Source organism: Copidosoma floridanum, unplaced genomic scaffold (assembly GCF_036245765.1).
Source record: "Copidosoma floridanum isolate Cflo_tuat_1 unplaced genomic scaffold, Cflo_Japanese_pri ptg000021l, whole genome shotgun sequence".
Classification (NCBI taxonomy): Eukaryota; Metazoa; Arthropoda; class Insecta; order Hymenoptera; family Encyrtidae; genus Copidosoma; species Copidosoma floridanum.
The window spans coordinates 10711264-10739110 of record NW_028321898.1 but is presented as its reverse complement, the minus strand read 5'-3'; the positions used below and the strand labels follow the sequence as shown (position 1 = coordinate 10739110).

The following is a 27847-nucleotide window of genomic DNA, read 5'->3' as shown; positions in this document are numbered from 1 at the left end:
AGACGTTCAATCAGTTCTTATTAAAAATTTAAAGATAACAGTTTAGTAATGACAGGTCTGTTTTTGGCGATTGTGAAATTCCACATACAAATTTTTCAAAGAAATTTTGTTTGATACATATGCATACTAAACGCCTTTGTATGAAATAGATACCTTGTCGATGATTTTTGTTTTCTCATATTTATAGTTACGTGCATGGCATTTTCAATATGTGTATACTGTTAACTCGACAAAGCCTCTGCACTTGCACTGCCATTTTCTTCTAATGTGTTTAGATACTCAAACTTTCAAATCAAGAAAAACAGCATATATACTATACACTATTGGGGATCGACTCCTTGCACGTTCCGTGCACAAATAATAGTGATTTTTGGCCTTTATGACGATGTTCCATGCTTAAGATTTATCTGTACTCTCCGTACACATGAACTATTGGCTAATGCTACAACGTTGTAGAAGAATGGATACTTAAAATACAAAAAAAAATTACATTCAAGATATTCACATACACAATACTAAAAATATAGAAAAATTCCAACTAGTAATTCGATGTTTGTTCCTTCTAATAAATTTCCATTAATAAACTACAAATGTCACATAAATTTAGAATATTAGGCTTCCATTCAAAGTATAAAATATGTTGAATATATTTACAAAGGTAGTGACAGCGCTTTTACGAAGTTTAATTTAATAAATGCGATGAGCCCGGGAGTAAAATTGTAGACGAAATTAAAACTTATGTTGAGGACCGACATCAAAGTATAATGGAGTCTGCTTAACAACTGCAAGAATTTTCGAATTGTGGTACAAGTCATAAGGTTGGGAATTTAGCTATCCATCTTGAAAATAAACAAAAGCGTATTTTTGAAGAAAAGAATGTTGAAAATATTGTAAAAACATTAAAGACTCCTTGGACTTCTTGGATCATGCTGGTTTGACTTAAATAAATTTGATTATTTTCCAAACTATTGAAGAACGTCAATGTTTTTCGGCATTTTATTTTTAATAATTAACTAAAAGTTTGGAAAAAAGGAAAAATGTTCTAGAAACACAGCAATTGGCAGATTAAATATTATATCACCTAAAGAACATGGATTTTTTTTTTTTTTTTTTTTTTAATACATAGAGTAAAAAAAGTAACCTTTTTCAGAGACTTGAAAACGTATGATAAAATTACTCTTCAAGCATTAAGAAATAGTTTTGTCGTGGCTTAAGTTAAACATAATTATTTTAGGGCTGTTACACCTTAATAAAAATAGAGTGTAAAAAATTGAATTTACTTTATTCTGTCAAGGGTCCTTTTATACAAGAAGACTCAACGTTATTAGTTAGAACCAAGTTAATTATAAAATCTAGAACAGTTTTTGAGAAGTAATGTATTACCATAAAACTTAATATTATATTTTATGTGTTAGTAAGTATAGTAAGTCTCGACAAAAAAGTAATACTCTAACATTATGGTGAATGTCATGCAAAAAAGTGTAATGATGTTATAACAAAAGTAAAAATAGAAATAGTTCTTCTGAAAAGTTTCTCCACTCCTTACCACGGAAAATAAAGTTTCTCTATTATACTCTTTCAGTTCATATAGTAGCCGTAAGCGTTAACTAACGTAGTCTTTATTCTTCTCTTATGTATGTGTGTGTGTGTGTGTTTTTAACTAATTATATAATTTGTGGATGTTTCAGGTTTGAAGAGAATCTGTTTACGAAAAAATGAGTAAAAAAATAAAAGCAGAAAAACTTGAAGAGCAATGATGAGTTAAAAAAAACAAAGTTAAGTTGAAGAATAAAGAAGCTAGGAATGTCGTACCAAAGGTGGTATAGTAAAAGTTTAATATAAGATATTTTTTTGTTATCTATGATACCAACGTTTTAACTTAATGTGATGGAAAAGGAAAAAGAGAGATAAAAGCAATGGTAAAAGCCCTTAAAAAATAAAGAAAAAAAATTCTAAGGACCACAAACTGGAGGAGAATTTTGTAAATGATTCGAGCTTAAGAACTTCTGACTTAGAGCTACAACATCGTACAAACACTATTAATGAAAAGATCACTCAGGAAAACGTTCTTGGTGACAATAATTTATGTGATCATTACAAATTTCTTACAGCCTTACACAAGACAAATGAGTTCTGATTTTTTTATACATGATATAACAAACTTTTATACTTTTATGTTAAGAGTAACGTAAGTGGTACTAAAAAAACGGACTCTTATAGTACACTCAATATGATTACAAATTCATTGACATCAAATGACGCAGCGATTTTACCTGAAAAAGAATATACTATAACATGCTCAGAATCAGATTCCTTTCAAAAACTAGATACAAGCTCTGGTAAAAATAAAAAATAAATAATAAACACTGATAAGCCTTCAGAATCCCAAGAATTAGTCGTACAGTGTGCCTTATCTGAAAAGGAGGAAAAAAAAGTCGTACTCGATGTAGGGAAAAACAATGTAAGTGACAACAACGTCCCAATTGCGAAGAAAAAAAAAGCAAAAAGCGAAAGAAATCAACTGAAAATGATAAAAAGGATTTATTGTATCGTAATAACGAGAGGTATCCTCTTTAAAAAAAAAACTTAAAGAAGCTGAGGCAAAAATCGACGACATCCAGGAGGAATACAAAAATATCATTATAACTAAAGATAGTGAACTAGAAACGTTACGAAATATTAATACAGAGATGCAAACAAGAATCTTAGAAAAGTTTGATAACACAAGTAAGAATACATTGCACATGATTATTTAAGCGAAAAGTTTTTTGTGATTAATTAACGAAAAAACTAACTCATAATAATATTTTATGAGGTCCAGGTTTAGCACTATAATAAAGTCTAAGCAGTGTTATTATGAGTAATTATTTATTGTTATTTTTTTTGTCCTATATCTCATTATAGAAACATAGAAAAAATTATTAACTAGAAACAACTTTTATAATTAACGATCACTATTTTAAGCTTGACTTTCATGATACATCAAAAACTAATAGCTACTAATAATTGTTAATAATAAATCATTTTTAGTGTATTAAACTTTATATCATATGAAAAAGTTATAAGAAATACAAAAAATAATATTTTTTATGGGCACGGTTGTAATGTTCAACGTTATGAACAAAAAAAAACTAATAATAAGTATTATGAAGTTTTAATAATAACTTGTGGCAGACAATTGTAAATCATGTCTTACTACTTGTCTTAAATCTAGACTTCAAAAACTGTTATTATTTTTTTATCTTTTAAACTTATTATTAAAAACGATTATTACCAACTTATCATAAGAACCTTTTTCCGCTTGAGTAACAAGGAAGGAAGATTGTATTTAAAAAACTATTTTAGCCATATTTAGTGATTGTTCATGATTTTATTTATATTCTGTAGCCAGTAACAATGTCAACTATTTTGACAGGATTTTTGGCAGCGAACCTGCAGTTGGATTCATTCGTAAAAGCAGTAGAGAGGTGAAAAATTTATAATAAACTGTTAGCTATTAGCGCCAAGTAAATGTATTTATTGTAGTAATGATACAAAACTGTGTGCAGATTTATTGTGGTAACGGTATATTCATACAAAAAATACATTACGATAATGCCGTAAATAAGTCGGTGGGAAAGAAATGCGAAAAATTTACATTTGTAAAAAGTATTGTCCTTAGTATTATCGGACTTGAAGATCTTAAAAAATGTAGCATTAGTAGAAAGAGATGTTGGCAAACAAATACAACTGCTAGGCCAAAGCTGGACAGCACATGGCTAAAAGCTGTAAAAGGTACAATTTATACTAGCGTATAAAAAACAGCGTTGTACTAACAAGATTTCAAAAAAAAATTTTTTTTTCTAAACAAAAATTTTTATATACTATCTAACAAATGAGAACAAATTTGATGACGTAGTTGTCTACGAGGAATAAAAGAAACTTTGAAAATACGTATCTCAAAAAATGTAGGATCTGAGTAGACCATCCAAACCACGTCTAAAGATTCAGAAAACCAAAAAGCAAATAATTGTTGAAGGTAAAACTAATTATTCTGATAGACAAGAAAATGATAAGAATTTAAAAATGACTGAAACATGCGTTGATGGAGATAAAAGTAAAAATAATGAGACTTATAGTAGCAAGTCAAGCAGTAGTAACAAACACGAATCGAGCAGTAATGAGTAAAAAATTCGTCTCTTAATTTTGTAACTTATTCCAAAATTTTGAGAAATATTAAGCCCAAACATTTATTTTTCAATGTGTTACTTGCGATCAACCAATGGAAAGTAAGAAATTTACAAGATCTCACAGTCTATGAACTGTTAATTGTTTTGATGTAATCAAATAAATTTTTTTTTTTTTGCTTTCCATGATTGGAGCTTGTATAAGTCAACACATATGTAAGAGTATAAGGATTTTTGACTATTAAAACTAGCATACGTCAGTTATAACTGGTCCAACCATACTTAAATACTTCATTTTTTCTTTTTACAGGTACTGACTAGTTCAAATGGTTATACATTTATATCTGTAATTTTTTGATGATGAACCTTTCAAGCACCTAACAAGTAACTTACACGGAAATATAAGAAAATACGAAATTTTTAACTCGATTAAGCAGTCCACGCAGTAGAGAAAACTTCTTTAGTATGGCGATGTACTTTCTTTGCATTATACATAAATATACGTGTTACTCCACTGTATTGAAAGAAGAATATACAAACACAGAAATGGTATTGAAAAAACCTTATTACGAAGGGTACAAATAGTTTATTTGTGAAGATTTCAAAATTTTACTAATAATTCTGGGTCAGCCGTCAGGATTTACGAAGTAAATTGGCTACCAGAAAATTTTTTGTTTTTTTCTGCATATACGATGAAGTTTTTCAAAAAACTTGAAATGATGTACGTATTTAGATTACGTACTACCCATCATTGTTTTTCAAGTCAGCATGCCAGTTTTCTTGCTGAACAGCGTCCAGGAATGAGACATTAGGAAGACTAAATAGTCTTTTTTCTTTCTCTTTTTTTTTTTATTGTTTTTTTTTGTTCCAATGAATTAAATTAATTTTATTAGAATCATGCTACGAAAATGACAAAAATGTGAGTAAAACAGGCTATACAAGGGTCAAAAAGATAAAAAAAATAAAGTATTTCTTAAATGTTTCTTATGAAATCAATGTATTTTAAAAGGTTGAATCCAATTCTATTGTGGACGCAGCTCAGTACAGTTGAAAAATTTGTAATTTAATAACGGATAAATACATTTTACTTTTAGTTGGTTTTCTTTTGTAATACTTTGTAAGTACAAACTATTAAACGTCGCTTTTAAGATGTAATTTAAGAAGTTTTGGTCGTATGCAATGCTACGTACTACAATTTTAGATAAAAAAACTTATTTAACATTATACGTCAGTATGTACAACAACTTATGACATAAATTTTCCTACCGTTAATTTACATCACTTTTTTTTAACAGATTTTTTCATCATCATTTACACTCTATTATCAAATCTCGTAGCTGCAACTATCAGTGAGTCTTTTGCTTATCGTTTTGTTAAAATATTACATAACGTATTGCTATATGATATACAAGTTATACAGAACTGGTAACTCTATTCATAGCCAATGTATCATAAGTTTTTCTTCGCTATACTTCGTATACAATTTTAAGCTGTATTAGATAGTATGTGTTCTTGCCGTAAATCACTTTTTAATTTTACAAATTCCTTAGCAACTTCATCGTTATTGCGCTGAGATAAAATGCGCAAGATTGTCCATCCTGTTTCATCCATTTGTATTCTTCGACCAAGTTGTATTATATTTTCTTTTGAAGTATCTGGAATGTTTTTTAACTGAATAACTGCTAGGCCCACTAAACGGTCTTCTCGAGCAAAACAGTAATCTTTGACACAAATATGAAGCTCATAAAAGTGAAGTTGTTGATCACTTCCAATAATGCTAAAAACATAAAAAGTATTATTAAAGATGATTTTTTTTAAACGTGTAAGTCTTATTTAGACATTTATATGTTATAAATAATTGCATGTTTAATTGACGTTACTGTTTAAGGTCACTGTTAAAATTGGTTATAATTAAAGGTGTTACAAACATGAGAGATTTTCTTGATTTCAGAAATAGTTTCTCAAATGCACTTAGCTTTCAAAATGTAAGAGTAAAGGATAGAGCCCACTTAAGGTAGTTAGTAGGTAAACCATGGCCGTTCCAGCACCCCCCTAGCTCCCCTCCTAAGGTGGTGGTGGGAAAAGAGGCTCTAGCTATAGCTGTGGCTAAGCGAACGCAGTGAGAGGATATTTGTATTCAAGTGTAAATCATGCCAAAAAATGCTGAATTGTTTGCAACGTTTTCAAAACTTAGTTAAAAAACTGTGGGGTTGTTAACTTTTTTATAATTAACAAAAAACTTTTGTTGTGGCGAGAACCTTGAAAATTATCATTTTCTTGGCTCAGACATAATTTGCAAACACTAAACATACCTAGATCGTTTGCAAATATTTTGCTGATTTAGGAAAAATATGTGGATATACGAAATATGCAATGTTAGTTTGCAAATGATTGTTTTTTTATTTGGCTGTCGTCCCCACTATCAAAATCATCTACTGTAGTACTACACCATATATAGCAAAGGCGCTAAAATTTAAGTATGCTCAACTTGAATTTATACATAATCCGAATGAGACTATTCTCACCTTTTTTTATAAATTTACGATTTTATAGAAGTCTGCAATAAATATTTAAACGCAATTATAATTAGTTAATAGTAATCAAACAAATCTATTATATGTACGTTAGTAATATATTACTGTAGGCTTTTTAACTACTGTACGTCGTTCGTTACTGTTCCAAATTTGAAAATATTTAAGTAACCTTTGATGATACTAATAATAATAATAATAATTATTATTATTATTATTATTATTATTATTACACGAGGAGTTTGATCGATTGTAACAGCCGGTTATACAGGTTGTATGTACTCGCACTGTTAACAACACAGGATTTGACAACGCTCTACTTACGTGGTAAGTTAGATGGCAGATTTACACAATATAATTATCATCAGAAGCTGCCACTATACTTCAGATTTCGGAGTCAGGCTCGGAGCAGAAGACGGCTAAATAGTGTAAACACGACTTATTATTGTGGATTTTATTGTACAGTTGTTTGTGAGCATAAAAAATGCTAGGGTAATAAATACATTTACTTGGATAATTTATTCTAGTTTTTTAATTTACCTAATAAACATTATTAGTCTTCACACAGTTCAGTGCTTAAAATTTTGCTTTTCAAGAATGATCAATTGTGGCATCAGATAAGTATAAACTTATATTTTTCATTTAAACCCACGAGATTGAGCAAGGTTACTTTGTTAGCACTTTAATATTCTAGGCTTTCAAGTACTCAGCTGTCACTGGACATCGTCTTCCTCCTCGAATGATTCCTTGTGCTTTGATTCAGGATCACTTACTCAGCTTACTCTGCAACTCTAAATCAGCTTTAATTGTGCATCTGTATCAAGTTATTTGTTTTCTGATGCTATTGTTATCCTCGGATAAAATAAATGATCTAGATGTAAGCATTAATTTTGAAAGTAGTAAGATTACAAAAATTCAAAAAGAGTTCAAAAATTTACGAAGCAAAGAAGACGAGATTAAATTGGACACAAATTTATTTAAAAGTTTTGTGCAGCATTTCAGTTACATTTTTTTAGATGCTCGATTACTCATTACAGATAACGAATTGAAATCCAAAAATGCCTTTTATAATATTGAATTTTGTAAAAATTTGCTGAAGCTCAGCTTTGAATTCGTAAATTGGACTGGAGTCATGATTAACGAAATAAAAATTTCAAACGTAAACGAATCCTTCATTCCACTAATATCAAATTAAAAGAATAACTTTAAAGATTTTTTACCAACAAAACATGAGAGCAACGTAAGAGTCAAAGAATATTTATTAGAAAATATTAATTACAACAAAAAATGTCTGACACGAGCTAGATATTATGTGTTTTCGTCAGATTTTGACCATAACAAGGAAAATCGTTGCAATTATGACACATATCTAACGTGGGAGGAAAATTGGATGGGTTTGAATAAACCTACTGAGCTCTATGATGATGAAGACAGTTTTGACGAACCTTTTGATATTATTTCTAGTAGTAATGCGTCAGTGAATGAAGACAATAATATAAGTGACCTGTCATCCAGTGATTATGAAAATCTTTCAAATAAAAGTTTCAACTGCAATGATGGCACCAACGAAAAAACATTTATTACTCATAAAAATATATTCAAAGATGAAAAATATGACATAGTCAGTACTATGGATGATTTGTGTCAATCTGATAATTCATTGACTCCTGCAGATTACTCGAAAAGTAATTTTCTGAAGAATACTGTAATAAATCTAAACCTTATGTTGTTGAATGCAGCAAACCTCATAGTATTCATTTTACTTGTGAAATAGTTGAACTAAGTGATGAAGATATAAATTCTTGAGATTCGTTTGATAATAGTATAGATAAAAAATTTAATACAAATTCATTACTTGAAAAAAAAAATAGCAAAATAGATATTGAAGATGAAAATTGTCAATTAAACTCTGAACAAAGCCTTCCTGCAAATTTTCAAAATGGTATCTCATATCAAAAGGGTGTTAAAAGAACCCATGATAATATTATTGTAACTAATAATTTGCCCATTGGTAAAAAGAAAGGTTCGTTTTTACGACCGTTCTCTAATATGTAGTCACTAGAAAGAAAGAGATCAGTGTTTCCCAAAAACAGGCATGTAATAATCAATTACAACGCGAAAAATCCGTAGAATTTGGGAAAAAGAGATAATATGTTATTTCTTCAAGTTTTTTTGATGCTATTGTTAAAAAACTTGTATTGTGTTACAACGAATCAAAACAATTTCACGACTTAATTGAGAGTGCTCAAAACTTTGGTGATATAAATCATATGCTGATTAATATTATTAATGACTATGGATCAAAGTATAATTTAAAGAAGTTTTATGCTCATAGAATCAAATATTTATGCAAAGTTTTTGAATAAACACGATTGAAACTAATACTTTACAAAATGATGAAATTTGTTGGAAAAAACCTGTTGGGAAATTTTTTAGAAAAATCATGATACCAGATATTTTTACAGAATCACAATACAATGTGTGTAATTTAAATGAGTATAGACATTTCAATATCATCAAACTTACATGGAAAAATTACTTATCTGATTACATGACAATTTGTATACAGCACAATGTAAATTTCAAGATCAACTGTAACAAATGCAGAAGTGATCTATCATTACAAACCCATTTTGAAATAAGTCACCAACTTTGCTTGGATTTAGAGAGTAATTGTATGTCATACCCTTTGTTCAAGTTACATTCACAGATTATATTGAATAACAGGACTTTTAAAATTATCGGCGCGATTGAATACATTGAGTCTGTATATAAAGATAAAAACTTACGCCATTACATTTCATATCTAAAAGATAAGGAGGTATGTTGGCGAAAGTTTGACAATTCAAATATTATAAGTAGAAAACCAACAACGGTCTCTCGCAGCAAAGTCATAAACATGGCTTTGTTGTTCTACGTAATCTAATCATTACTTGTATACTAAATGGCGTAAATTACAGATAATGTCTATGTTTATTTATATATTCTGTTGTAGACATTTAAAAAAAAAAAATCAATCTTCCCCAAAATAATTTGATCACTCACCGAATATCAATGTAGTTTCAGAAAATTAACAGACACTTATGACTCACTCTCGTATGAAAAATATAAAACTTTTTTTTTCTATACACCCAATTAATCCATACAATCAATGTAATGCAACCATCGAACATTTGATTACCTATAATTGTGAGCTTGCATAGTGACAGCATATAGTAGTACTGTGCATGCCTCGATGCATGCCTACCATATATTTTATCGAACTATTTGTTATGCTCTGTTAAAAATTTTGATAAATTATTAAAAGTTTTTACATTGCTTGATTAAAAAACGATTTTCTCTGCTAATTTTTGTACATCTCGTCTTTTACAAATACTGTAGCGAATAAGTATTCTGTGTGAGATATTTTTCGATGTTGTTTCTTCATAAACCTTATCCAACATTCACTAACATGGACCAAATGCAGCCATTTCTTCTTATAATAACATAGACACTTGCATTTGAAATATCCACAAAGAATTCGATGTTAAAGAAACTATACATGATGAGATCGAGGAGTGTATAAAGTGATCGCTGCTCGAATCTCCACATTGAAGCACTAATAATTGGTTTGTTTCGGATTTTATAACCAGAAGGTGCAAGTGGTCCAGAAGAATACTAAGAGGAATTCTCTGGGAGTATACTTATCTATAACAATACTCAGATGATCACATTAGTATTACTTAAAAAAATAAACGCAAGTCAATAATGCAATACTGTGTTTTTCTGTAATTTTCCTTCAAATAGTTCCAAGCCAGTGACATTGTCCAACTCGATTCGTTGAATCTAAACAATACCAACAGCAGTAGGAAATACTAAACCTTAATTAAAGAAACCATATTATTTCATACACGAGCATAATGTAATGTAAAGTAGTTATGCACACTTCCATACTGCCACAAGTTAGTATTTCTTGAAAATTATACATCTTCTTCATTTTTCCATTTAAAAATGATTGAATCCATATTACAGCATATTTAAAAGAGATCTTAAATAAGGAAGTATTAACAAAGTTATTTTGCTTCCTACATAATATGTCAAAACTGGAATAATTAATGTAACTTATCTGAAGTCACTGTCATTGTTGTTGTGAAAACTTTTTTTAATGAGACATTAATTTTGCTTATGTGCTGAATCCTCAAATGTTGTACACTCAAACTCGTTTCGTTTCCTTGCAAGTATCATGGATCAAAAAATTTTACTTTCCCTCACACAGCATCCCGTGGCTTGATAAAAAAGCTGTAAATTAATAAACTAGAATAAATTGTCCAAATAAATGTATTTATTACCCTAGCATTTTTTATGCTCACAAACAACTGTACAATAAAATCCACAATAATAAGTCGTGTTTACACTATTTAGCCGTCTTCTGCTCCGAGCCTGACTCCGAAATCTGAAGTATAGTGGCAGCTTCTGATGATAATTATATTGTGTAAATCTGCCATCTAACTTACCACGTAAGTAGAGCGTTGTCAAATCCTGTGTTATTAACAGTGTGAGTACATACAACCTGTATAACCAGCTGTTACAATCGATCAAACTCCTCGTGTAATAATAATAATAATAATTATTATTATTATTATCATTATTAGTATCATCAATGGTTACTTGAATATTTTCAAATTTGGAACAGTAACGAACGACGTACAGTAGTTAAAAAGCCTACAGTAATATATTACTAACGTACATATAATAGATTTGTTTGATTACTATTAACTAATTATTATTGCGTTTAAATATTTATTGCAGACTTCTATAAAATTGTAAATTTATAAAAAAAGGTGAGAATAGTCTCATTCGGATTATGTATAAATTTAAGTTGAGCATACTTAAATTTTAGTGCCTTTGCTATGTGTGGTGTAGTACTACAGTAGATGATTCTGATAGTGGGGACAACAGCCTAATAAAAAAACAATCATTCGCAAACTAACATTGCATATTTCGTATTTCCACATATTTTTCCTAAATCAGCAAAATATTTGCAAACGATCTAGGTATGTTTAGTGTTTGCAAATTATGTCTGAGCCAAGAAAATGATAATTTTCAAGGTTCTCGCCACAACAAAAGTTTTTTGTTAATTATAAAAAACTTAACAACCCCACAGTTTTTTAACTAAGTTTTGAAAACGTTGCAAACAATTCCGCATTTTTTGGCATGATTTACACTTGAATACAAATATCCTTTCACTGCGTTCACTAAGCCAGAAAATAACGGGGTCTTACCTCATTGTGTGGGGGGCAGTGGTGGGCGGGTCGAGTGGGGGTCTAGGTAGGCTGTGAGGGGTTGTGTGAAATGCCCTGCCAAGACAACTATATAAAATGAGAATATGTGTGTGTGTGTGTATGTGTGTGTGCGTGTGTGATTATATATAATCCAGTACTCGCCCTTCTGAATAATATCAAAATACCTATCAGACCCCAGTGTAATAAGTTTTTTTAACATGTCAGTTTACTATACACTTTTTTTTTGCTGTCATGTCTATGAGGTAGTGAAAAGCCGCTAAGGGGCAGTGCATGGTGGCTAGTAGGCAATTATCTAAGAACAACTGTTAAATTCAGGGAAATATATAAGAAATTTAATTGTAGTAGATAAAAACGTACTTAAATCTTATTTCATGTCTATGCCTAATTATATTATTGCACAACAGACTTTATTGTAATCTTGTTTCCTGTGACTACTTGCGATTGCAATGTATTTTTATTTACAAGATTACTAAAATTTTTTATGAAAACTGAATTCTTCAAGTTACTAGCTTTTAGCTAAAAAAATATGATGTGGTATTTAATAAACTCACTTTTAATTTTAGCTTACCCACACAAACATCTTATAACTCTTATCCTATGTACAAAACCATTTAAAAATAACTTAACGTCGTAGTCACACATTTATATCAGCAGAGTTTCATATGTCTCCTAATAGTAATCATAAAAGAAATTTTCTTACTTCAAATTTGATCCTGTACCTCAAATATGCAAAATTTGGTTAGTTTATACGTTAATCGTTTAAAAGAGAGTTTTATTTGCATATGATGTAAGAAACTTGTATCAATTGTCAGTGAAATATTGGTTATCATCGGATACATTGTGCAATTAAAAGTACTTTGCCAGTATCATTGCGGAAAAGTAAAAAAATTAATTTAAAATATTTCATTGAAGCTAGAATGAACTGAATAAATTTTTTTACTTTTGTAAATGTATTTATAAAGTATTAGAAGCTAGCAAAGTATTTTTATAAAAATTTTTGTTTCATTTTAATAAATTGATAAAGACGTCAGAGATGTTTTATTCAAGAAAGTAACAATAAATAATAGATCAAGGTCTACAACGTATATTAATTTTTGAAATAAAAATAAAATATAAAAATGTTACGAAATAAAGCCACATTTATTTAACGCAACACTAGTTTTTTTTTTTTCTAACTGTGAAAAAAAATGTTAAAATATTTTTAAGGCAAGAGTGCTTACCAAAGTAAAGAATTCTGACTGTTTTAATAAGAGACAAAGAAATGTATTAGAATGATCTACGAGCAAACTTTAGTTCTATCGAAATATCTCATAGGTATAATACTATGTACTATAAATACTAAGTGTCATACGTTTGGTTGAACAAAAGTCTACTACTTAAGGCACTCCTCACTTGGTCAAGGGAGGAGGAAAGAGATGAAAGGCCTCCCAGTACTAGGAAGATAAATGGGGAAAAAGTAGACAATTTTTCTGCGAGAAGGTTACCCATCCCCTTTATAAGTAGCATTACATGATAAAAAAGAACGTGTAAGAATTCACACAGGTATTTGCTCAAACAATTTGCATTGGCTGAAAATGAGACCGCAGTCTCCTGCGTGCCAACCAAGTTGAAAATGTCTACACAAAAACTGATAAAATTTTTTTTCGTCTGTTTGTATTCGGTTTTTGCACTAGGAAAACCACACAAAAAACAATAACGTTCGAAAGTTAATTTTTCTCATATCTATTTTTTTACCAGCATAAGATTAAACATAAGTAAATTGATCAATGTTGTCGTACCATCCGGATGGCAACACCAAAACAGAGGGGTTCCAATATTTTACACGGAATCTTTAAAAAAGTAAGAAAAAAACTTTTTATTACAATTCCACGTGAAACACATGAGCCCCCCTGTTTTGGAGATGCCATCCACATGCTAGTAATTAATTTGACAATTTACTTATGTTTAATCTTGCGCTGGTAAAAAAATATATATGAGAAAAATTAACTTTTTAACGTTATTGCTTTTGATGTGGTTTTCCTAGTGCAAAAACCGAATATAAACAGACAAAAAAAATTTTATCAGTTTGTATTAGACATTTTTAATTGGGAACCCACAATCTAGCCGATTGAGCCACCACACGCTCTTGAAAGTATATATATTGTACGTTATGATAATTTAGAACCAATAATAACGGGCATGAAAATTTTTAATATCACTAGTCTTGTGTTACAAGTGCTGATACCATTAGACTTACAAGCCACAAGCTTTGATGCTAGTCAACTTTACGTTAAGGTATCATCAAGCTTTGAGAGTTATTTTTACAGTATTAAAAGTATTTCACTACGCCTGATGTTAGTTTAAAGTAACTACAGTCTACGAATGAAGATATTACACATGTATCATAGAGCACTTTACAATTTAGGAGTACAATGTTATGAAAACCATAAAACATCACAGTAGTAACAAAAGCATGCAAACATTAAAAAACATTTCTTTACCATTAGAGCTTGAATTCTCATTACTTTCTTTAATTTCAATTGTTTTGTTGATACTTACAAATAAAACGACTCATTAAACTTCGGTGATAAAGTATTATTTTTTGATTTGGTCGCATGCTTCCTTTTTTTGTCCGCTAAATGTGGTCCGATAAGATTAACTTCAATAAATGGCTTGAACATGCCACTTGCTAATGGCCACTTCAATTTGTCTGCTGATATAACTGTAAGATTTTAAATACAACGAATGTTAGAGTAGTAATTCAAAGAACCTATGGATACAAATATTTGTTTTATTTAAAATTTAAACCACTTATATTCTGTAATAATTAATTTCATCCTAAGAAATAAGAAAAATTATATGAGTAAAGTTATTTTGCATATCTCACATAGTAAGAAATCCATCAAAGCTTGCGTACAAAAAAATCCTTTTTTATTTTTTGCTTGAGTATTCTTTTAAGCTCCTTCACTATGAACAGTTACGTACAGTAACTTTTTTGTAATACCGGAAAAAACGTTCAAATCTTGGATAAACATCATATAAAAGTTAAACAATCATTAAAGTAACATTACTGGCAAAACCTTCTGAAAGCAACTGCTGGCTAGGCTATTATTAAAATAATTTTTTTTAACGTTGGCAAGCATCTATTTTTTGACATAGATAAAAAAGACCAGATACTAATTGAATAAGATAAATCATCTTAAATACTTCAATAAGTTCTTCGACTTTATCCTTAACAATTTTTAGCTTGAAAGAGTGCACATTCTAAATAAATTTATTCAATTTAATATAAAATTTTTATTTCATATAATTTTAGAGATTTTTTTCAATAAAAACTCGTCATTACCTTACACATTTAAATTAAAATTTAAACACCAGTCGCAGGCAATGGGCATATAACACACTAAACTAACGCTAAAGAACGTTCACCTACAAAATACCTCCAACAAAAATCATGTTACAAGGGGATATAAGCTCTCAATGATTTTGGAAGAGCAACGATCAGCTAGGACTCATTTATTAGTGTCACATAGTCAAGAGAGATACTAGTCCGGATAAATCCCAACTACGTCAGCCGTCTACCTCTTATTAAGGATCAGTTGGCCAGTGTAACCTGAACAAGGGCGATACACGAGCAATTAATTTGTTGATCATCGGAGCAAGTCATGTAAAACGTGCTAAGAATCAAAGTCATCTTTGAATTTCATCAACTAGTAAATTAAATATTTTTACGGTTTCCACTAGGTGCTCAATACTTCTGTGAATATCCTGATGGTCGAGTTTCTCTAGTAGATAAAACACGCTTGTATAGGATCAAAGTAATCTGAAAGAGTCGTCGTAGCGTGTGCTGACGGGATCCCAGAGATTTGTCCTGGAGAATCAGATAATTTAATTTTAAGATGGTCGAACGGCAGAGCTTTTCTGAGGTCTTCAAAAAATTGAGGCTAGTTTTCAAGCTGAAATAGGTCAAAATTACTATCAAAGGAGTAATGACAACCAAAAAGGTAGTTTTTTTCTCAACTTTAAAGGTGTAAAACATAAACAAAATCATCAGCAGTCAGACAAAGTCCATGGAAGGGCTAGGCTGATTGAAGAATAACAAGAAAAGGGTAATGCTTGAATTATAGGATCTGGATCTCATTACAGAAAAACAGGACATCACATTGTCGCTGCTTATTGCTTAAGAGAATAGCGATACTGCTTAGAGAAAATACAAAGCAGGAAGAAACAGCTTTCGTTAACATTAAAGAGACCAATGTCTGAAATACAGATAAAATAAAAAGCCCACTACTAGATTTTACTAGCTAGAGAGTAAGAAAACATATTTAAAGTTCTAAGATGCTACAGATGCCTGAGATATGGACACATAACCTGAAATTACAATATAAAGGGGTTGATCAAAACTTTGCTATTAATGCAATAGCTGCAATCATTGTAAAAAGGATTGCAAAAAAATGGAGGGATATTTTGCTTGCCAAATAGTTGGAACAAAATACCCAGCAGCGCCTATTTATTATTTTGAAAAGTACAAAAGCTACAAATAAAGCACTCTCAAGCGACAGATAAAGTACAGTGGGCTGAGGGACAGTGCGGTGGATAGGATCACGCAGTGCTGATTGGCTCCACCATTTTTAGCAGCTCCCACTATTTTTCAGTGTATAAGAATATACAGTTCAAAGCCTCTTCTATAATTGCACTGCCCCTACAGACTTGCGCAGTGCAGCAAAAGCGAGGTTGTAAAATGGCATTGTGGAGTGGTGTGATGTAAAATGTTATTTACCATTTCCCGTTGACTACCACTGACATGTGCTATACATGGTGGCCATGCGTCGCACTGTCTCTCGATCCACTGCAATATAAAGTATTTAAGATATAAATCAGAATGAATTGCAGAAACAAGCTATATGGACTAGCTTAAGTCATTAACAAACGGAAGCAACGAAAATGTTTTTACCCACAAAAGGTAGATAACAAAAAAAAAATAAAAAATAAGAACTCTGAGTTGTCCCAGAGATGGACAGCCACATTAATATAAAATTTTAAGTGGCCCTGGCTTTAAGTATTATGCAAAAGTATACTTCACTTTAGGGATCCAAAGAGATAGATCTTGCTAGCTAAGTGGTGATCAGATCTGTATTTTTGCGATCATCAAAGTAGAAATCGATATATTTACGAAGCCTCCAAGTCTTACAAAGGTAAAGTATCCTTACCTTCTTTCTATCACGTATAAATGCATTCTGGAAGACGCTGCATGCCGAAAAGTCATAGCAATTATAATAATAATGATAAAAGCAGAATATCAAAAACAATAATAGTAATTATAATAAGTGTTGTGATGAAAATAACATTCATTAAAATAACATACAATAATATTTACACGTAAATATGTATGAATGTGTGGGAGAAGGCGTAGGCAGAACATAATAAAATTGTAATTGTTATTTTTATACGTGTCTCCCAGGTACGATGGAACAAAAAAAAAAACTAAATACTAAAATTAAAACAATTTTTTCGCATCATTGTAGGAAACAACAGTTCACTGTCTTATTCTAACGTTACTTCCTTTTAGTTAGACTAGGAGTGTAAAAAGACGAACAAAAAGATTTCACTAAATTGATTGTCTCCCATACGGCTGAATATCTAATTGTAAATTCAACTTCTAGGAACGTATCTTTAGACTCATGTAACGTCCCAATTTTTCGTGAATTATTTTATTAAAAACGTAAAAAAGTCAGGTGTCAGTCAAAGTGATATTGATATTGACAAAAGTAATAGTCAACCAATAAACTTATCTTTGACTTTTAAATTGTAGTACCAAAAATTAAAAAAAAATGAATGTAGTAAAGTCATACACACAAGACCAGTTTCCACTTGCAATGTATAACACAAACAACATACATAGGTAATTTTATCGAAATCATAATATTTTATGTCCCAGTTGATTGCACAATGTTTAAGAAGATATTAAACCGTGAAAATTTTTATTTTTTTGAGGGATGCTTACTGATTAAGATAGAATAAAATTAGTAAATAGCAAAAGTGAAAAAAAAAGCTCATCAGATTATATTAATTGTTTGCTAAATGAAGACAAAGTGATAGCGTATTTACTTTTTTTACATTTAAGTTTGCATTATTTTACTAAATTTAACGCAACTTTTTAAACAAAAAAACCATTACCCATAAAGTAAGCAGTAAATGTTCACAAATTCTAATACAGATCAGCTCTTATTTTCTCAATGAAAATACCATAAAAGAGTTCGCGGATGATTACAATTATAAAATTAAGGATAAGGATTTAAAATTTTTTAAAGATATGACTGTGGGTGATGCATGTGCTTTAATTTTGCAAAGTCTTTCGAAAGCAGATAAAACGTAATTTCGAAAAAACTGCTTAAATTTTTATGTGACAGCTATTCAAGAAATACGAAAAAATTTTTTAAAAAGTGATAATATTTGGAGTTTGCTTAGTTTCTTAGAACCTATAAATGCTTTAAGTACTAAATTTTGGAGTATAACTCTCAATTTATTGCAAAATTTTCAATATTTTTTTTTGTTTTAGTGATATCAATTAGCTTATAATGTGGAAGAGCCTTGTAATTAAGAAGTCGAAAAATACTGAAATACAATTGCAAGTACATGAACTGCAACAGGTATTTTACAATTAAAAATCTACAGATTTTAGTTAAAGTAATTATAACTTTGCCTCATTAAAATGCTTAGCCCAAGATAATATTTTTTATCTTTACAGACATTAAGTCTAAAAAATAAAATTAAGTGGAGATAGAATTATTAAATGCACTTTGTTTTATAAGGTCTTATTTTTCTACTGGTGGCAGTAAAGTTTTTAATTTCAAAATATCTGAAAATCAATTTAAATTTTTCCATTCAAAAATATGTAAATATAAGTCCCAAACTACTCCAAAAGTTGATTGTCAGAGTACTTAATGATGTAAATGTTTGCATGACTGCCATCGTTTTCGTAAAATATTGTTAATATCATTTGCTTTTGACAAATCAGCAATCAGTATTATACACATATTTGTAAATAAATATTTAATACTGCTACCATGTATATAAGGTAGTTACTTATTCTTTTATAATTTCTTTAATTTATAAATTCATTAACCAAGCAACACAAGAATTATGTCTGAATCAATAGTGACCTTAGAATTACTTAACTTTTTAATATTTTCCATTTATAGTGAAGCTTAAAAACTTTTTAAATAATTAAACTCCTCATTAGTCTTCTTTAGTAATAAATATATTTATCATACGAAAATAATTCCGGCATAATGAGAGGAATAGGCCTTCATGGGAAGCTACTCAAAGAAAAAATTAAATCAGTAAAATTAATTATAGCACTAAGTAACTTTCTATCAAATTTCACTTATTTCTAGTCACATTATCCAGTTTTTATTTACTAAAATATTGTTGAGAGATTTAAATTTGAAAAAAAAAAAAAAAAACCAAGTGTTGGTCTCGGGACTCCTGATGGATGTTAAACATCAAAGAATAGGTACATGATGGATATCAGTAATATTTAATTGTCTATGATAAAAAATTATTAATTCGTTCCCCTAGATAATTTTAATTTTATATTTTTATCTTAAAAAAAAGAGTTTATTTCTAAATATATGTATTTATCAGTGAATATAGGTTAGAAAAAAGTAAATAAAAAGTTATGTTAAAATTTTTCATATTCATGAACATATAAACAAAGAGAACGGGAAATAACAACAATACATGGCAAAGAGTACTTATTTTAACTACCTACAGACACAAAGGTATATACTTATGTTGAACAGTGCGTTCATGTGTATTACTTTCTCTGTCTCTCTCCTCTCTTTCTCTTTTTGGATACCTGTGCGTGATTGTGCACGTGCACGAGCTTCGTTGGTTCTTTACTAAAAACTGGTTAGCATGCAGGAATTGAGTGAACAGAATTAGAAGATCCTGGAAGAAATTTGAATTACGGTGAGGTGTTTACATTTCAAAAAAATCCTGTTCGCCAAGAAGCAATTTTTTAAAAATGATAGAAAAATAACGCAAATTGTAAAATTAATACAACTTTTTCTACAAGCGCTAAATATTGACAAAAGCAATGAAAAGGGCCTGTAGGTATAGTCTTTTTGCATCTCAAGCACTCGTTATTAGATATAAGCAAAACGGACTTTTAATTACAATTTCAACTTTACTTAACCATTAAAAAATGATTACAACTATTTTATTCGCAATAAGTGGGCTAAATTAAATATTATATAAAAAATGCGCAATTATCAATAGATTTTCAAATTTAGAAGTTTCTCGGTTGATATCTATAAGTAATAAGAACCGAAATCAAAACTGCGTGATGCATAGCATAATGGATAAAGTCCCTGACTACCAATTCGAAGTTTGAGGGTTTCATTCTTCCAGTCAGAAAAATTTAAAAATTTTTTTCAATACAAATATATAATTATCATATATGCTCACTCGTAATCTAACATATAAATATGTGTAAATGCTATATGCATGAAATATGATATTTAATTACATATTTATGTACACTTCTATACGGCTACGTATATGCAATATACGTTTAGTACACAATAGTACACTTCAATATGGAAAAGGCCATACATACACGTAAATAGTTATATAGTTACCGTATGTACGTTTATGAGAGAGTGAGAGAGAGAGAGAGAGAGAGAGAGAGAGAGGAGTGCTCAGTGGTGGGGTGAATAGCAACGGAGGAGTGGACCAGACTTTTCATTGCATATTTCCTTTCACCCACAAAATATCATTATACACTCACTATACCAAGAAACTGTTACATATTTATCATAATATTATTTAAATAATAAAAGAAATTCATAGGAGAATCAGTAATTTTTTATTATAATATGTAATGCTTTTTAAAAAGGTGGCTCTATCTATAATAATTAAACGACTAATATAAGAAAGGACACTAGAAGGAATGATAATAGAAAAAAAAAAGAAAATTTGCCATGATCAAGATTAGAAAACAAATTTTTCAGATTCAATGTGTGGGTAAAAGACGTAGGTCATTCGATTAACGATGATAATACCCCTACATGGTACAAGATAATATTTAAGCTGTTGGATCGAGAGAAGCTTGGGAAAAAGGTACAAGTAGGGAAAGCTCTCTCTCCACTGCCAGTCTGGTCAGAGAGAGAGAGAGAGTAAGATCGTTCTGTGCTTGTGCGAAAACTCTTGGCTGTTTGACACCCTGATACAACCTATATGCATAAAGCAACACCGAAAAATTAGCAAAATATTCTTTTTAAAGTATACTGTGACGCTCCTACTCTTCTTTGTCCTCTGTGTTACTGTAGTCTCCCCTACACTGAACTTTATCTCAATTCTGATAACTCTTTCATATAACGCCAGTGTCAGACAATAGCAGCCAACTGACTAGCTTCTACTATTTTACTTATTCTTTCTTTCTCACTATTTGATTTTCTTACTCGTTGTTACGTTTAAAATAAGATCGATGATGACGCAAACTTGTAAGTTTATCCCTATCTAGGAATCACCCAACTTGCTTAAGGTAATAAAATTAATTATAAAATTATTCAACCACCCACAATAGTATAAGTTTAAGAAAATAATTTTAACTTTTGAACTTTTATAACTCAAAACGAATTCTGTGAAATAAAACCAAAAAAATTTTAGTAAAAAGATAAATAAAGCAAAAGTAATATCTTATTGCATTGTTTGTGGCTGTATGGGTGAACACGTGAAATAAATATAATTACCTGATGTTCAGGGGTACGGTACATGCAATTTTTTAAAATTATGACACTACTGTACTATTTTAGTAATAATTATTACTAACCTGACAAGTAGACAGTATTAATCACTGTGTCAGAAGCTGTCATATACCATTAATTTTTCTCATTAAAATTCTTGATATGTCTTACCCTTTAGTATATAAAATAGCAAAAAAAAAAGTATACAACTGTTAAACTTTCATAACAATCTGAAGGACCCTCCAATAGTCACAAACCAGTAGCCAACATACTGCCTAGCATACTCCCTTAAAAGTGCCCAGCATGACATTGCTATAACGTCAAGAAATACAAATCTAATAAAAAAAATTTTTTCCTGAAAGCCACTTACTTATTTGCTAAACAATTTAAGCTTAGTAAATAAATAAATCAACAGATAAGTAAACAAAATTATTTTTAATACTGGCACTTGACAACTGAAAATGATTTTGATAAAGCTTAAATATACCTTTGTTATGTAAAAAGGCATAAGTAAAAAAGTAGTTAATTTAACATGGTTTGAACGAAATAGAATAAAAAATACAATGGATTCAAATATTAGAAAAATAGCAAAATAAAAGAAGAGCGATCATGAAAAAAACATTGTTGGTAATAAAACTAAGCAAGAACTCAGCGAGTGAAACAATCATCGTATTCTAAATAACTACTCTGCAAAGTTTTATCACAATAAACCTTTTAAGTCTACTTCAAGATTTATAAAAATATCATTTGTCTAATTCTACTAACTTAGTTGTCGAGTGGCTTTAGTATTTTTCTTTATTGGCCCTTGTATTAAGTAGTAAAGACTAACTTAGTACGTTATTTCACACAGGTTTTGATAAATTTAACAGTTCAACCTTTTCTAAAGGTTAAAATAAAACTATAAACTTAATTTTATTGTAAATAAAGTTAACTTGACAATGCAGCTATAAATAATGGATACTAAATTAATACTTAATGTATTACATTAATTATTCGACTCTTAAACCATCACCAGAAGAACAGCTTTATTCTCTATTTTCAGGAAATTAAGTGCAACTTTTTTTCTGGGTAAAAAATTGTATATACTGCTCGTAGCCAAAGTTTATTTATATACTTTGTATGGCCATCTCCTAGCCTTCAATTCTAGTAGCGACTTCCTTGCAGACAATGTCAAAATATATTTCCTTATAAGCAATAAATATAACTTTTACTTGAAAGTTTATTGCGCTTTCTCCCTGAACTCAAGAAAAAATTTTGTATTTCCGGCAAAGGGAGAAAACCAGTGAACAAAGGGGTGCTTGGGTATCTAAGTAAAAGGTTATCTTTCTATAAAATTGTGTAGCAAATAACAGAGTTATACATATTATGTATAAAGGTGGTACAATCATCATTGGAATGAATATACCCACGTTAGTTAAGTATACTTTTAATTAATATTTTACTATTTTATAGCTAAACAATTATGAAGAATATATAATGGCACAATACAACATAAACTATACTAAGACTGGATAGTATAAGACTATGCAAATTTATCGAATCTTTCGATGATTTAAAAAAAGCTTTCTATCACCAACGATAGTGACATTTGTAACGTTGCACTAATACATTGATCCCTACTCCATATTTTATATCTAAAATGTAATTGTATTTTAACAATAAGGAACAACCATCGTGTAGTACCGCTTTCTGTAATAGCACAGTCTTATATGTCAGTGTAGATGTCCCTTCAGGACGTTTATCACACATAGAATTTTTAACGAATGTTGTTTAAAAATCAAAAGTATACTAAATAAAGTACAACAAACATCCAAAAAAAACTACAGATCGTTTTTTAACACAATAAATTAAAAAAAAATTGCAATTTAACATGTAACCTTGAGAGAAAATAAATTAAAAAATTTAAATTGCAATTATAGCATATGTTAAAGACTCTCAATTTTTGTTTGTATAAAAGATTACTCTAAGATAAACAAGTAGCACTTCCGATTATATATATAATTATTTTTTCTATCTGTACAACACAATGAAGAAGAGGTCAAGTATGCGTAAAAGCGTGTATGTAAGGAAATTTCTATAAGAACCATAATTTCCAGAGCTGCTGCATATATTTGCGCTTCTCCCACATCTTTTAACTTTGAGCTAAGCTTTTTTCCTACTAAATATGTAATAAACATCATAATAATATATAAAGCAAAGTCGCTAAAACCTTTAAAATGCTTGTAATAGCGTTGTAATCGCTAACCGCGAAAACTACTAAACCGATTTTACTGAAACCTTGCACACTAATTCATGATACTTCCTAGATGGTTTTAGTATACTTTTTATCTTAAAAAAATTTAATAACAATAGCAATAAATGAGCTCAAAGTTAAGCAAAACTACGCCAGCTTTCCTCTTTAGTTCAATCAAATCCACTAGGTGGCGTCGACATAAAATCAAGGCTACCTACAACAGAATTAAATAAGTGCAGTTATAAGAGGCGTGAGCGTCGCGGAAATTCATGCAATCGTCTACTGGCAGTTCATCAAGCTGCATCGAGAATGTAGATCGTCGTGCAGCTGGGTATCCTGGTTACGGACGACACTCTTCTGTAAGAAGGAAGGGACCTAGATGTCCATTCACCCTGAATCTCGACGAATGAGATCAAAAAAAAATTTATTCCAACTGATGACGTCTCTGGCATAATACCAGGAGACATCTAGCCAGAGCACAATCTGCACCAACTCTTGAGAGTTATGTAGCAGTCCCACCATCCCGCCTGGTGCAGACTGCACCGTGCAGTTAGAGAGTTTTTGGCTACAAATGTAAGCCAGGGAAAACAGCTCTGAGGGGCACGGGCAGCCACAACGGCTACCTTCTTGGTTGTCGCGTCCCCAACGCGCTTACCCACATAATCCTGTCTAACGATGAGCGGTTGATTATCTGGAGACGACCCGAAGACGAAATATTCTTTGGTCACAGGCGTACCTCACTCCATCAGTTTCCGGACATCAAGACTCCCTGGGTAAGAATCAAGCTACCCGTAGCCAGCTCTTCATCATCAGGAATAAGAATAGCCTGGAAGTTTCACCACGGGCGCTTCTTGGGGTCATTATAAGTATTTACGTTTCCTACTTAATCATCAATTTCATCAGTTCTTTTTAGGGGCCACCTAAGTGTAAACTACGTTGCCAACAAATACATTTTTACAATCATTTCCGGAAGTGATTCGTCGACTAAAAGACTATATTAACTAAAGATGGTCATTAACAAACCAAGTCAGCCATTCACTAGCAGACGTCACCTGAAGAGTTGTTCTTCACAAGGCTGGAAAACCTGGTGACTGACGACCCTATATTACCCTCTCAACTCTAAGCATTCAACCAGGAATCACTGATCCTCTCCAAGGTTTGCGCTGGGCAAACCTATAACAGCTTTGAAGGAAACAAAACTTGAGCCAACGGGACAGCCTCCACTTGACAAGTATCACTAACCAATCTCCCCATCTAAGATCACCAAAACAACTGAATCTACAAATAAAAAGGTGCTTCAGACACCAAAGTCTTCAATGTTATACCGGGAGACGTTGGGAAAGAGCACTACAACTAGCCTCAAAGCTTCGGACTTTGTTATTTTTCTTCCGATCACTCTGGGTTTTCGACAGCAAGCCAGAGAAAAACACCCTGAGGTATCCAGGCAGTCAGAATTGCTGTTAACTGAAGTCAAGAAAGAGTTAACTTAAGAAGCTCACCGGTCTTTTTTAGGGCCATCGGACGTCGAACTACCTTGCCAACAAATATATTAGAACTTAACAAAGTAGACACAAAACAGCTTTTAGGGGTCACAAAAATTTTAAGCCTGCCAAAAGTCGCAAGAGGGTGAATTGGAAGAAAAACTTCAAATGTATCTAATAAATACAATTCTACTTCGGCGTCAAGAAACTGACGCAGAAAATTTATTGAGATTGGAACGGCAGCATCAAAATCGACAAATAAAGAATCAATTACGTGAGAGATCAGCTTTTAATTGTACCCTCACAGCAATCTCTGAAATCTTTAAAGATCTCAACTCAGATTTTTGAATAAATAGAAACTGTATTTGTGTTTTTGTGGCAATAAAAATGTAGGGCTTAAGGTCCAGGACTTTGTTGCTCTGGTAATAAAGTTGTGAGATATGGGAAAAAAATTTTTTTTTAATATAAATTTCTTGGGGGTTTAAAATCTTAACATCTTTAAAAAATAGCCCCCTTCGTAAATTACACGGGAGAAACTGTAAATCAACGGCTTCTTAAGACCACCGATTATTTTATGGCATAAAGAACGCACGGTACTTTTCAGCATAATTATTTTTTCTAATTCTTACATCTTATTATTCGACCAAATAAACTATATGGATTTTGAAAAAGTATTTTTTTAATAAGAAAATCTTTTGTTCTGAGATGTGTCAGGAACATGTGTAAAATTTCTATCTGAAAACGTTTCACATTACATGTCAACACACCACGGTGTTTTATTTAGTAAGTCTCGGGCGAAGCCGAGACGGGGGGCTGCTAGTATATCCTAAAGTCAAAAAATAATTACATAGGTGATCTTAAAAGGGAAGAAAGTGCTATAAAAATTTATTATTTTATTTATAGAGTACAAAAAATTTTTTTTCCAATTTTCAAAAATTAAAAAAAAAATATTAAAAAATTACTTAAACAATTTTTTATTCAGCTGAAAGTTAACAAATAAACAATGAGTCCATAAGTATTCATAAAGAAAAATGAAAGCCTCTCTACTAAAATATACTAACATTTGAGTTTTATTAACTTCACAAAATGTTGAATTAAAAAAATTAGTTTATTAAAGAAATAATTTTTTTATTACTGTCATTCATGATCAAGCTAAATTGGTTATTAAACAGTGAATAACAATTTACACTTTAAATAAGCTACAAATCTTATAATAAGGAGGAGTCATTGAAATTCATTTATCTGGACCGCTCACAGCAGAGTGAGTAATGGCCTCAGCTCGTATAAGAAGATACAAAGGCTCAAATCCCTTTGGGAAATTCTTTTTTTTTTATTTTTTTTTTTTTCAAAAAGTTAAAAAAAAAAAATTTTATAAAATTGAAAATGTGTACTATGGTCACGTTTTTCGGTGTTAAAGAGACCGGAAAAACGTCATGGGGGGTAGAGTCAAGGGAAAAGAACGATGCAGAATATACTTCCATTACGCTTTTTCTCAAGGTCACCAATACAAAATTATTCATTTACTAGAGTAAATAGATGGTGGAAAGCGCATCTCTAGAAGTATAACTTTAAAAAAATTATGTACGGCCCTTGAAAAGAAGGTACTACATCATTGCCTTGATGTTAGCAATTTTTACTTAAGGGTGAGATTTACTATAACTGCAATTTAAATAAACAGTTTAATACCCATCTAGAAAGGATACGTAAGAAATGCCTTAAATTATTGACAACTCACACCTGAGGTGCAGCTGAGGGTTATAAGCACGCGATTTTAAGAGTACTTGAATCCCTCTCGTAGGATAAATACGGTTTTTTACTGATTTCACGCCGTGAGAAGGAATTTTGGTCCTACAAAGTGGAATAAAAGTTTTTTATTCTAGTGCCGTATAGTAAAAAAACACTTAAACTCCTTAAAAATAATTTTTAATGATCACTGAGTCAATGGAATTATGAAACTTTCCTAAAAAATTGTCTTAAGACACATACAAGAGTCTGTAACTAGTCATTAAAGTTGGCATTATGGATGAAATTATGCGTAACTCATAATATGCTCCTGGTGTAACGGAACTTGTTTCAAATGACTTCTTAAGTCTGGTATTTTGACACACAGTTTAAGAAGTTATGGATCAGTGTGGTTGGTCATTTATCTGATTAAAAAGTTTTATATAAGTAATTGATATTATATTTCATAGAGAATTATTTAAAATAACAATAAGTTATTTGTCTTAATCTGGAAAATGTGAAATTTAACTAAGTTTACCGTCAGAAAAATCACTGTCATACTGTCTATGAGGAATTTTTGTTCTTAAAATTTTCTGGCTAAGATTCCTTTAAGATAACCCTCATCTACGAAGACGGTTTTAACTAGAAGTTATTTGCAAACTATAATTATTACAGTACATATACAATTATGCAGTGCTGAC

At 30.6% G+C, this 27847-nt stretch overlaps 1 protein-coding gene across 1 annotated transcript in view; it reads right to left on the bottom strand.

The window, feature by feature from the left end:
• Nucleotides 1-5222: 5222 nt before the first annotated feature.
• The window catches only part of unc-13 (protein unc13 homolog), a 907591-nt gene continuing 884966 nt past the window's right edge, over nt 5223-27847 (bottom strand). The window contains exons 20-21 of the mRNA XM_089594724.1: nt 14518-14680; nt 5223-5943 (exon numbers count right to left, since the gene is read on the bottom strand). Of these exons, the coding sequence (XP_089450850.1) occupies nt 5652-5943; nt 14518-14680 (455 nt within the window). The 3' untranslated portion in view covers nt 5223-5651. The remainder of the gene's footprint in view (nt 5944-14517; nt 14681-27847) is intronic.